This window comes from Ornithorhynchus anatinus, chromosome 6 (genome assembly GCF_004115215.2).
Source record: "Ornithorhynchus anatinus isolate Pmale09 chromosome 6, mOrnAna1.pri.v4, whole genome shotgun sequence".
Lineage (NCBI taxonomy): Eukaryota > Metazoa > Chordata > Mammalia > Monotremata > Ornithorhynchidae > Ornithorhynchus > Ornithorhynchus anatinus.
This window is the reverse complement of record NC_041733.1, coordinates 73,844-86,926: the sequence shown is the minus strand read 5'-3', so window position 1 is coordinate 86,926 and position 13,083 is coordinate 73,844. Positions and strand designations below refer to the sequence as shown.

Here is a 13,083-nt window from a genome sequence, read left to right as displayed (position 1 = left end):
CTGCCTTGCCCTGACTTGGTTCCTTTGCTCTTCCCCCCTCCCAGCCCCAAAGCATTTCTGTACATATCTGTAATTTTATTTATCCCTTTGCTCTTCCCACCTCCCAACCCCAAGCACTTTTGTACATAGCTGTAATTTTATTTATTTGTACCGATGCCTGTCTCCCCCATTCTAGACTGTGAGCTCATAGTGGGAAGGGAATTTCACTGTTTATTATTGTAATAAATAATGTTGGTATTTGTTAAGCGCTTACTATGTGCCGAGCACTGTTCTAAGCACTGGGGTAGACATAGGGGAATCAGGTTGTCCCACGTGGGGCTCACAGTCTTAATCCCCATTTTACAGATGAGGGAACTGAGGCACAGAGAAGTGAAGTGACTTGCCCACAGTCACACAGCTGACAAGTGGCAGAGCTGGGATTCGAACTCATGAACCCTGACTCCAAAGCCCGTGCTCTTTCCACTGAGCCACGCTGCTTCTCCAATAATAATGATAGTATTTGTTAAGCGCTTACTAAGTGCCAAGCACTGTTCTAAGCGCTGGGGGCGTGGGGAATGCAAGGTAATCAGGTTGTCCCACGAGGGGCTTACAGTCAATCTCCATTTTACAGATGAGGGAACTGAAACACAGAGAAGTGAAGTGACTTCCCCAAAGTCAGCTGACAAGTGGCAGAGCAGGATTAGAACCCGTGACCTCTGACTCCCGAGCCCGGGCTCTTTCCACCGAGCCACATTACTTCTCAAGTAGAAAGTACTGTACCTTCCCAAGCGCTTAGTACAGTGCTCTGCTTAATAAATACGACTGAATGAATGCACGAATGACTGGATCAGGAAAAGGAAAAGGGACCGGGACAGGGGCGGGGAGAGAAATGGGAAAACGAACTGGGGCCCAGCCACCCTCTGCTAATGACCCCGCGTGGGCAAGTCTAGGGCCTCATGAGCCTGAAGAGGGAGGCCAGGGCAACAGAGTGGAAGAAGTCCTGGGTGAGAGCTGACTGAGTCTCTCGACGCCAGGGGTGAGGAGTTTCTCTTGGTTGCGGCGACCGTGGCGTTTGAGGAGTAGGGAGAGATACACAGGATGGTGCTTTAGATAGGGGATCTGGGCAGCAGAGAGAGGTATTGACCAAAGTGGAGAGAGGCTGGAGGCAGGGAGGTCTGCAAGGAGGCAGATAAGGGTGTCGAGTCAGGATAAAGTGTAAGCTTGTTGTGGGCAGGGAGCATGTCTACCAACTCCCAGCACTTAAACAGCATGGCTCAGTGGAAAGAACACGGGCTTGGGAGTCAGGGGTCATGGGTTCTAATCCCGGCTCTGCCACTTATCAGCTGTGTGACTTTGGGCAAGTCACTTAACTTCTCTGGGCCTCAGTTACCTCATCTGTAAAATGGGGATGAAGACTGTGAGCCCCAAGTGGGACAACCTGATCACCTTGTATCCCCCAGCGCTTAGAACAGTGCTTTGCACATAGTAAGCGCTTAAATACCAACATTATTAACTCCCAAGTACTTAGTGCAAGTCCAAGTGCACAGAGTAAGTGCACAATAAATACCACTGAATAACTGATTGATTGATATGGATCTAGTGGAAGAGGAAGGGGTAGATCAAAAACTGACAGGATTTGGCCACAGATTGATGTGGAGGATCTTATCATTCTATTAATATTAATGTAATATTAGTATATAATATAATAATGATAATGACCGTGATATTTGTTAAGCACTGACTATGCGCTGGGGTTGATAAAATGCCGTCAGTTCAGACAGAGTCCCTATCCCAGGTGGGACTTCACAGTCTAAGGAAATGGGAGAAATGATTTTTAATCTTTTAATTTCAGGTCTGAGCACTTTTCACTGGGCCACGCTGCTTCCCGAACCTCCTAACTCTCCTCCCTTCTATCCCACTGGACCTCATCCCCCCTATTCAGCCTATTCTCAGCTCTCTTCCTGAGTTGCTGCCCAACTTTCTCTGTCAGTGCCATCTCGAATGTCGCCAAACTTTCCGCAGAGATACACGGTGCTCTTGTCCCGTGTGTGTGTCAGGGGCCGTGAACCTTTTGGGCCTCCTATTTACCGGGGTGGGTGACTCAGACAAAGCCACCCTGAGGGGCCCTCTCCACCCTGGTCTCTCTCTGTCATGGTCAGCAAGCAGGGTTACCAGGGGCTTACAGGGAGTGGGCCTGAGCCACAAGTTAGACCAGGTGGATTCCGTGATATGACCACGGTGATGGAGGTGCTGACAGCAGTACCAGGGATGGTGGGGGGGAAATTGCTAGTGGGGATCCTGCCTGGGGGGTGGGGAATGCAGGAGGGACAGCGGTGCTGGCAGTGGTGATGCTCCTGGTGATAATAATTATAATAATGATGGCATTGTTCTAAGCACTGGGGTAAATAAAAGGTAATCAAGTGACAACGGACTTCATCCCCATTTTACAGATGAAGTAACTGAGGCACAGAAAAGTGAAGTGACTTGCCCAAAGTCACACAGCTGACAAGTGGCAGAGGCGGGATTAGAACCACAACCTCTGACTTCCAAGCCCGCTCTCTTTCCACTAAGTCATTCGGTGACTGATGATGATAGTGGTGGGGATGGAGGTGGCAATGGTGATGTTGATGAGGGTGGTGAAGGTGATGCCTAGTGGTACTGGTGGTGGTGGTGACGGGTGATGCTGGTGATTCTATTCATAATAACAATGGCTTTTGTAAAGCGCTTACTGTGTGCCGGGCACTGTACTAAGTAAGCTCTGGGCTGGATACAGGCAAATCAGGTTGGACACAGTCCCCGTCCCACTCAAGGCTGACAGTCTTCATTCCCGTATTCCAGATGAGGTAACTGAGGCTCAGAGAAGCGAAGCGGCTCACCCAAGGTCACGCAGCAAACGAGTGGCAGAGTCGGGCTTAGAAACCCTGACCTCTGATTCCCAGGCCCGGGCTCTAGCCACTACGTCATGCTGTTCCTCTGTGGTGATGCTAGTGACGGGGGAGATGGCAGTGGGGATGCTGGTGATTCTGGCGCTTGTGACCGTGGTGACGCCGGTGACGGTGGTAACGGCAGCGGTGGTACTGATGATGGTGATGACAGTGTGATGCTGGTGATCCGGGTGGCATCGGTAGTGATGCTAGTGATGGTGCTGAGGCTGGTGATTCTAGTGGTGACAGGAGTGGCAGTGCTAGAGGTGGTGACAGGTGATGGTGAGGAAGGTGGCGGTACTAACGATGGTGATGGCGGTGACAGTGGCGATGCTAGTAAAGGTGGTGATGCTGGTGGTGACCGTGGTGATGTTAGTGATGGTGGCAGGGATGAGGCTGGGATGGTGACAGCAGAGTTGAGGCAGCGTGGCTCAGTGGAAAGAGCCCGGACGTGGGAGTCAGAGATCATGGGTTCTAATCCCGGCTCTGCCACTCGTCAGCTGTGTGACTGTGGGCAAGTCACTTCACTTCTCTGGGCCTCAGTTACCTCATCTGGAAAATGGGGATGAAGACTGTGAGCCCCATGTGGAAAAACCTGATCACCTTGTATCCCCCCCAGCGCTTAGAACAGTGTTTTGTACTTAGTAAGCGCTTAACAAATGCCATCATCATCATCATCATCATCAGTGGCAGTGGTGGAGGTGATGACAGTGGAGACTCGATGGTGATGCTGATGGTGAGAAAGGTGATCGAGGTGATGAGCGTGATGTCAGAGAAGCAGCATGGCCTAGTGACCGGAGCCCAGGCCTGGGAGTCAGAAGGACCTGGGTTCTAATCCCAGCTCCGCCACTTGTCTGCTGCATGAGGCCTTGGGCGAGTCACTTTGCTTTTCCGTGTCTCGTTTACCTCATCTGTAAAGTTGGGATTTGCTTGTATCCTCCCAAGCGCTTAATATAGAGCCTGGCACACAGTAAGTGTTTAACAAATACCACAACGACTACTACCCATCCAGGATCAGAGACCCGAGGCCCCTCCTACCCCTCTCACCCCCCCCCCCCCACTCTGCCAGCTCAACCGCCAAAAGGGAGATGGATCTGGGACAATTACCCAACTTCTGTCTAACGAGGAGCTGAGGGAAAGGAGGCCGGCGCCCCCAGGGCCTCCCCACCCTGGGAACATGTTCCTCCCGGAGCACCTCCAGCCCTGGGACCTGACAACTTCTCCGAGCACCACAGCTCTTTAACCCTGAAGAGAGAAAAGGAACCGGGGCAAAGGAAGCTTTTCTGGCTGACTCCAACACAGCCAGATCGTGGTGACGGCGTCTCAGTCACTGGGTCGGACCAGCCAGGTCAGTGATGCTGGGGAGGAAGATGGGGGAGTCTCACCGACAGGCATGGAAGCACATCATGGTGTAGGGGATAGAGCATGGGCCTGGGAGTCAGAGAGTCAGGGGTTCTAATCCTGGCACTGCCACTTGTCTGCTCTGTGACCTTGGGCAAGTCACTTCATTTCTCTATGCCTCAGTTCCCTCATCTGTAAAATGGGGATTGAGACAGTGAGCCCCATGTGGTACAGGAACTGTGTCCAACCTGATTTGGTTGAATCCATCCCAGTGCTTAGAACGGTGCCTGGCACATAGTAAGCGCTTAACAAATACCGCAGCTATTATTATACAGCACATACACACACATGTCCCCTCCTCCCCAGATCTCACCCTCCAAACACATACACCCAGTTTCTTCTCTACCTGGCTCGTCTGTCCAGCTCAAGCCATGAGAGCCCTGGCCAAGTCTTGTCCATATGCCATCCCCACCCAGGCCACAGTGTCCCTGGGACCGTATCCTAGGAGCTTTCCTCAGCGGAACCCTCAAGAAGGGTCTCGTGCTCTGTGTTTCCAGAGCTCACTGCTCCCTGCCTTGTCCAAGCGGGGCTGCTCCCACCAGAATAGTTGAGGGTTGTCGCTTTCCTCAGCCCCCACCCTCCTGCAGGAACTTTTCCCAGAAAGAGACTGGAAATCCTCAGGGAATCACTCTGTCATAATGAGCCTACAGTCAGTCAATCAATTGTATTTATTGAGTGCTTACTGTGAGTACAGCACTGTACTAAGCACTTATAATAATAACATTAATTATGGTATTTGTTAAGCGCTTACTATGTGCAAATCACTGTTCCAAGCACTGGGGTTGATACAAGGTAATCAGGTTGTCCCACATGAGGCTCACAGTCTTCATCCCCATTTTACAGATGAGGTAACTGAGGCCCAGAGAAGTTAAGTGATTCGCCCAAAGTCACACAGCTGATAAGTGGCAGATCGGGGATTAGAGCCCATGACCTCTGACTCCCAAGCCCGGGCTCTTTCCACGAAGCCACGCTGCTTGGGAGAGTACAATATAAGCAAGTCAATAGACTCATTCGCTGCCCACAGTGAGCTTACAGCCCAGAGACGAGCTTACAGTCTCCACCCCAAGCAGGGGAATCCATCAGGTCCGGCTCTGTGAGACTAGACGATGCCAGGAGAGTGACAGAGCCATTCTCTGGTAGAGGGAAGAGGTGAGGGTTCTGGACTCCCACCTCTCCCTCAATGGCAGGGTCCCCACCATGGACCTGGGGGACCATCTAATAATAATAATGTTGGCATTTGCTAAGCGCTTACTATGTGCCAAGCACAGTTCTAAGCACTGGGGTAGATACAAAGTAATCAGTTGTCCCACACGGGGCTCAGAGTCTTCATCCCCATTTTACAGATGAGGTAACTGAGGCACAGAGAAGTTAAGTGACTTGCCCAAGGTCACGCAACTGACAAGCGGCAGAGCCGGGATTAAAACCCATGACCTCTGACTTCCAAGCCCGTTTTCTTTCCACTGAGCCAAATTGTTTCCCCATCTGTGTCACTGACGTTGTTCTTTGGACTCAAAAGCCCCATTCGTGATAATCCAGAAAATGAGGAGAAGAAAGTCATTTCTCAGTGTCAACTGGGAAGAGAGAAATGTGGGTCAACTAGCTGCAAGAGCTCCTATAGAGGTGTCCTTCCCTTCCAAGACGACTCTGCTGACGGTAGTGGGGCCCGGCAGAGACAGCACAGGGTGGGGAGGCAGGAAACTTGGGTTTGAATCCCATCTCAGCTGCTGGCTTACTGGGGACCTTGGCTGAGTCACTACACCTCTCTAGGCCTCAGTTTCCTCATCCGTAAGAAAGAAACAAGATCCCTGCTCACTCTCCCTCTTAGACTGGGAGTCCCCTGTGGGACAGGGACTGAATCCCATCGGATTATTTTGTATCTACCCCCATAGGTAGCAAACTGCTTTGGCATGTAGTCTTTATTAAATGCTTATCATCATCATCATCATCTTCCCTGAGTGTAAGTGTCCCTGAAAGAGAATCCATTGCCCACCTGCAGGCTGGCCCCATGAAAATACCATCAGGTTGATTTTCTGGCCCTGGCATTTGGGGGACCACTGCTCTGCCACTGACAGTGAAGGATGGGCTCTGGAGTTGTGTTTGCAGTAGTGGGGATGGCTTGCACTGTGCCATCCCCACTCCCTTCCCCACCATCCATCCTTCACCCCCAAGGCCAGCAGCACACGATCTTCAGCCTAGTGGGCCAGTCAGCATAGGTGAACCACAGAGTCCTGGGAAGGAGAGGTCTCTGGGAGGCTCTTGCTCCAGAAAGCTTGGGAGAACCCCTCCACTCTCGGTAAGTGGCCCGTAGTCGGTTCCACAGGGAAAGCCAGAAACGGTGAGCACATGCCTGTGCCCAACTGGGATGGAAGGCAGAAGGAAGAAGCCAGGCCTCACGACTGGGGCCCTCAGCTGCGGGGCCCCCTGAGGCAAGTCGGCTGGAGACGAGGGGGCCGGCCCCAGAACGGTTGCCTGGATGAGCGGCTCTTCTCCTGTCACGGAGAAGCAGCGTGGCTCAGTGGAAAGAGCACGGGCTTTGGAGTCAGGGCTCATGAGTTCGAATCCCAGCTCTGCCACTTGTCAGCTGTGTGACTGTGGGCGAGTCACTTCACTTCTCTGGGCCTCAGTTCCCTCATCTGTAAAATGGGGATGAAGACTGTGAGCCCCACGTGGGACAACCTGATTCCCCTGTGTCTCCCCCAGCGCTTAGAACAGTGCTCGGCACATAGTAAGCGCTTAACAAATACCAACATTATTATTATTATTATTATTACATTGCCGCCACTGGCCCTGTCCCCAGCCCACCGCACAGCTCCCCACTGACAAATCTAACGGAAAGCCCCTCTGAGACCAGAGACCCTGGTAGCTTTTTTTTAGGAGGTGCCCCTCGGCCCCTCAGCCCCTCCTAACATTCTGGCATCCCAGTTGCACTTCGCAAGGGCCCCGTAGATCCCACCAACGGGGCCCGGTGCTCGGGTCCAAACCCAGGCCCATCCTCTGCCCTGCCAACTGTCTCTTAGCTCCACTTGAATTTTCTCTCCCACCCGAATGCTGGAACTCAGCATCTTTGCACAGCTCCACTTCTCTTTTCCCCTTCCCCCTAGCCTCCTTCCCCATCTGGGCTCAGGCGCTGCATGGTGGGAGCTTAGTTCACTCTTCGGGCTGCTCCGCTGGCGTGTATACATTGATCCCCCTAAGGGATCCTCCCTCCAGTAATGTATCAGGGCACAGCCGTGGCCCTCCTCTTCCCGATACTTATTGTAGTGCTGGACGGGGGCCATTCCCGCTCTTCAGGAAAGCCGGGCAAGGCCCTCTCAGCCCGCAGATCGGGGTTCACCCTGACCAGGAAGCCAAAGAGTGGCCCTCATTAAGCAGCCCAACCAGACTGGGGATATGTCAGCAGGACCAGCCTTCTCTGCCCAGCTCAGACACCCATCACAGCCCTGGGTTCAGGGCTGAAGAGTCAGTTCTGTTCACCTGAGCCTGATCACTCAGTTCTGGCTCCCCAGGACTAGTCACCCTGATTTCATCACCCAGTTGTGATCACCCAGATTTGGTTCCCCAAGTCCGATCACCCAGGTAAGATCACCGAAGGCTGATCGCTCATCCTCCACTGCCCAGGTGGGACTGCCCAGTTGGGGTTATCCATGTCTGGTCACCCGGATTAAGTCTCATCAACTAGGTCTGGCCACCCACTTCTGGTCACTCAGTCCTGGTCACAGCCCTTTGAAAAGGTCTTGGACATGGAGGGAGATGAGGAATAGAGACAGAGATGATGAGGGAGCACTGGAGCAGGTGGCGGCCCGGGGAGGGTGGGAGGTGTTGTTCAACAGAGATCTTTAATGAGCGAACGGGCATCGCAACTCTTGTGGGAGGTTGGTCTTCCCCTGCCTAGAGACAGAGGGCGAGGCAGGGTGACCTCCAGGAGTCCCTTACAGTGCTTCAATTCTGAGGCACTTGGTCTCAAAAATAAGCTCCAGGCAATGACTTTTGACCGGAGAGGAAAAGTGCCCCATTCAAATTCAATGCTTGGTCAACTGTATCTCCTGCAGACTCCTCAGAGCCATGGAGCCTGGAAACGAGACGGGAGTGTCCGGGTTCATCCTGCTGGGCCTGTCCAGGGAGCCCGGGACGCAGCGGCTCCTCTTCGTGGTCTTCCTTGGGCTGTACGTGGTCACCGCCCTGGGGAACCTGCTCATCGTCCTGGCCGTCGGCTCGGACCCGCGCCTCCACTCGCCCATGTACTTCTTCCTGGCCAACCTGTCCTTCGCAGACGTCGGCCTCACCTCCGCCACCGTCCCCAAGATGTTAGCCGACCTCCGGACCCAGAGCCCAACCATCCCCTACGCCGGCTGCCTGGCCCAGCTCTATTTCTTCATGACCTTTGGTGCCCTGGACGATTTCCTGTTGGCCACCATGGCATACGACCGGTTCGTGGCCATCTGCCACCCGCTACGCTACGCCACGGCCATGAGCCCCTGGCGCTGTGGCCTGCTGCTGACCGTCTGCTGGGGCCTCACAAGCCTGGCTGCGCTGGTCCACACCCTCCTGCTGAGCAGACTGTCCTTCTGTGCCGACAACCCCGCCATCCCCCACTTCTTCTGTGATCTGGCCCCGCTGCTGCCGCTCTCCTGCTCCGACCCCACACTCAATTGGGTGATGCTCTTGATCGTAGGGACGATGGTCCTCGTGGCTCCCCTGGGGCTGATCCTGGGCTCCTACGCCCGCATCGTGGCCGCCGTCCTCCGGGTCCCCTCGGCCGGGGGGAAGCGCAGGGCCTTCTCCACCTGTGGCTCGCACCTGGCAGTGGTCTCGTTGTTTTACGGGACGGCCGTCGCCGTGTATCTGTGTCCTCCTTCCAGCCGCTCTGCCGGGAAGGACCGAATTGCGGCGGTGCTGTATACGGCAGTCACCCCCCTGCTGAACCCTTTCATCTACAGCCTGCGCAATCGCGACTTGCACCGTGCCCTGCGCCGGGCCCTATGGACTCAGGACAGGCACTGCGTCCTGCACCGGGCCCTAAGGAACCGGCACCTGCACCAGAGTTTGCACTGGGCCCTGCAGCGGGCCCCATAGAACCAGGCCCTGTACCAACCCCACAGAGCTGGGGCCTGCACCAGAAGGCCAGAGACCCGGACCCTGTACCTCATAGAACCCGGGACTGCCACAGGACCCCCGAAGACACGGGACCAGTAATGGACTCCACAGAACTGGGACCTGCACAGTGCCCCATAGGACCGGGACAGGTATTGGATCCCAAAGAACTCCAGTAGAACCTGGACCGGGCCCTGAACCAGACCCAGTGGAATCTGGAACTCTACTGGACCCCAGTCAGTCAGTCAGTCAGTAGCTTTTATTGAGTGCTTGCTGTATACAGAGTTCTGTACTATGCACTTGGGAGAGTACAAAATATAACAATATAATAGAAACATCCCCTGTCCACAAGGAGCTTACAGTCTACAAGGGGAGATAGGCATTAATATAATTCAGTAAAATCACAGATTTGTACTTAAGTGCTGTGGGGCTGGGAGGGGGGATGAAGAAAGGGAGCAAGTCAGGGTGATGCAGAAAGGAGAGGGAGAAGAGGAAAGGAAGGCTTAGTCAGGGCAGGTCTCTTGGAGGAGATGTGACTTCAATAAGGCTTTGAAGGTGGGGTGAGTAAATGTCTGTCGGCTATGAAGAGGGAGGGCGTTCCAGGCCAGAGGCAGGACACAGGAGAGACGTTGGCAGTGAGACAGACGAGAACGAGATCTAGAGGGACCCTGAACTGGACCCCATGGAACCGGTACCTGCACCGGACCCTATAATAATAATTATTATTATAATGTTCGTATTTGTTAAGCGCTTACTATGTGCACAGCACTGTTCTAAGCGCTGGGGTAGATTCAGGGTAATCAGAATGTCCCACGTGAGGCTCACAGTCTTAATCCTCATTTAATCCCCTGTAGGACTGGCGCCTGCACCACAGCCTGGGCCAAGCTCTTGAATAATAATAACTACAATAATAATGATTACAATAATCATTGTGGAATTTGTGAGCACTTACTACGTGCCAGGCACTGTACTAAGTGCTAGGGTGGATACAAGTAAATCGAGTTGGACACAGTCCTTGTCCCACATGGGACTCACAGTCTTCATCTTCATTTTACAGAGGAGGTAACTGAGGCCCGGAGAAGTGAAATGATTTGCCTGAGGTCACACAGCAGACAAGCGGAGGAGCCTGGATTAGAACACATCCTTCTGACTCCCAGTCCCCTGCTCTCTCCACTAGGCCACCCTGCTTTGGTACTAATAGTAATAATTATGGCATTTGTCAAGCGCTTACTATGTGCAACCAGGACCTACTCCAGTCCACACTTCACTCGGTTGCCTGGATCATTTCTCTACAGAAGGTTCAGTCCATGTTTCCCCGCTCCTTAAGAACCTCCAGTGAAAGCACATGTAACGGTCCCAGCGAGGATATGCCGAAATATATATTTATAGGTGTCATGTGGGATCCTGTCATGGGCAGGGAACGTGCCTATCGACTCTGTTCATTCACTCACTGACTCGTATCTATTAAGCGGTTACTGTGTGCAGAGCACCAAGCTCTTGGGAAAGCACAATACAGCAGTAGTGACAATCCCCGCCTTCAAGGAGCTTGCAGTCTAGAGAGGGGGAGACAGACATCAGTACCAATAAACAGACATCAGCATAAATAAAATTACAGATATATACATACGTTGTACTGGTCTCTCCCACACAGTGAGCGGTCAATAAATACCACTGATGATGAAGAAGGAATTAATGAGGAAATACAACTATCTGTAGAAAGGTGTATGTGTATTTCCACATTCCACTTTGGGATTTTTATAGGAAAGCATTTTTTTTTTTGGTCAGTTATCAGATTCCATCATTTAAGCCAAAAGGATGGAGGACTGAATTTTAGATCTTTCATGGCAGAGAATATCATCTAAAACCCTTTGGTATATAGCCCAACCTCTACATATTTGGTCAATCATAATAATAATAATAATATTGGCATTTGTTAAGCACTTACTATGGGCAAAGCACCATTCTAAGCCCTGGGGAGGATACAAGATGATCAGCTTGTCCCAGGTGGGGCTCACAGTCTTAATCCCCATTTTACAGATGAGGTAACTGAGGCCCAGAGAAGTGAAGTGATTTGCCCAAAGTCACACAGCTGACAAGCGGCGGAGCCAGGATTTGGACCCATGATCTCTGACTCCCCAGCCCGTGCTCTTTCCACTGAGCCACGCTGCTTCCCAATAAAATGAAAAACAGCTGGCTATGATGAGGTAGTTGCTAATATGAGCCCTACAGGGTCAGGAACCCTGTTTAATTCCCTCCTATGTAATTTCTCCCAGAGGTTAGTACAGTATTGTGCACACAGTAAGAGTTTAATAAATACCATTAGTACTATACTATTACTAATGTTCTGCAGCTGGTGGCTTGGCAAGCCCAGAGATAGGGTCCTCAATAAGCAAATAACTCCTGGAGTCAAATCCCTGGGAATTCATTACTAAGGACAAAATATCAGTTCATTCATGCCTTTCATTGTAAGTTTTTTTTTTCAAGATGAATGTTTAAAGAATTCTGTGGGAAGTAGGGCTAGGGTAGGATTGTGAGGAGGGCTAAAGTGGGATTAGAGTTGAGCGAACTTTGAATTTAGAGAAAGGTTCCACGGAGGCAACAGAAATTCAGATGGTCTGTGCCCCGCTAATGAACTAATGCACCACCTGCCTTAGTGGGTGGGGCAGACCTGGGGAGCTGCTGGACCTGAGAAGTTCATTTGGGTCTTGGCATGGGCAGATCTGGATATGTTGTCTGTCCTGACCTTGGCTGAAACACTACTTCCTTGCTTCTCTTCCTATTCTGTGATAGAGCCTCACTCACTGGCTCTTCTTCCCCTCATCTCCTACCCGTGGGATGAGAAGCAGCACTACGTAGTGGATAGAGCCGGGGGCCTGGAAGTCAGAGGGTTCTAATTCCAGCTCCATCAGTTGTCTGCTACATGACCTGGGGCAAGTTGCTTCACTTCTCTGTGCCTCAGTTACCGGGCAAGTTGCTTCACTTCTCTGTGCCTCAGTTACCTCATATGTAAAAAGGAGATTAAGAATGTGAGACCTATGCGGGACAGAGACTGTGACCCTCCTGATTATCCCGTATCTACCGCAGTGTTTAGTAGAGTGCCTGCAACATGGTAAGTACTTAAGAAATCTTTTTTTTTTTTAAAAAAAAGCACCTACTAGGTACCTCTCTCTCTCTCTCTTTCCTTATCCACTTCCACAGCCTCAATTCACAGTTTGTCCACCCCCACTCCTATAAGGATGTGGCCCCAATCTACAGTCTGCACTTCCTCCTGCCTCCAGAACATCTCCACATGGATGTTCCCCTAGCACCTAAAGTCACTAGGCTGGAAACTGAACTTTTCATCCCCTCTCCCCAGACCTCTCCCCAACCTCACTTTCTCATCCAAGTCAGGGACTCCGCCACCCTCCTTGGCCCAGAAGGCGGCAGCCCTGGTATTATCCAAGTGTAGCAAGAAAGGAGCAAGCAGGTGAGTGGGAGAGGGCCAGAAGAATGCCCTGAAGCCCAGTATCCGGAGGGGCTGGGCTCCTGTTAGAGGCTTCTGAGGCTTGATGCAGCCGAGGGGGGTTGCGTGTGTCTGATGCTGCCCCTCGGGCTGAGTTCTGCCCTGCTGCCCCACTGGCTTAGGTGCGGGGCCCGGGGTCTGGCTCCCTCTGCCCGTCGGCCTCAGTGCTTCCCGTCCACTTTGGTC

General features: G+C 52.3%; 1 protein-coding gene across 1 annotated transcript; it reads left to right on the top strand.

Annotated features, from left to right (window-relative positions):
* Window positions 1–8,366: 8,366 nt before the first annotated feature.
* LOC120638465 (olfactory receptor 24-like) lies at window positions 8,367–12,378 on the top strand (the record flags this gene model as incomplete). The annotated part of the gene is made up of 2 exons (XM_039912432.1): window positions 8,367–9,278; window positions 12,355–12,378. Coding segments are annotated over exons 1-2 (936 nt in total), but the record flags the coding sequence as incomplete, so codon positions are not given.
* Window positions 12,379–13,083: the final 705 nt, after the last annotated feature.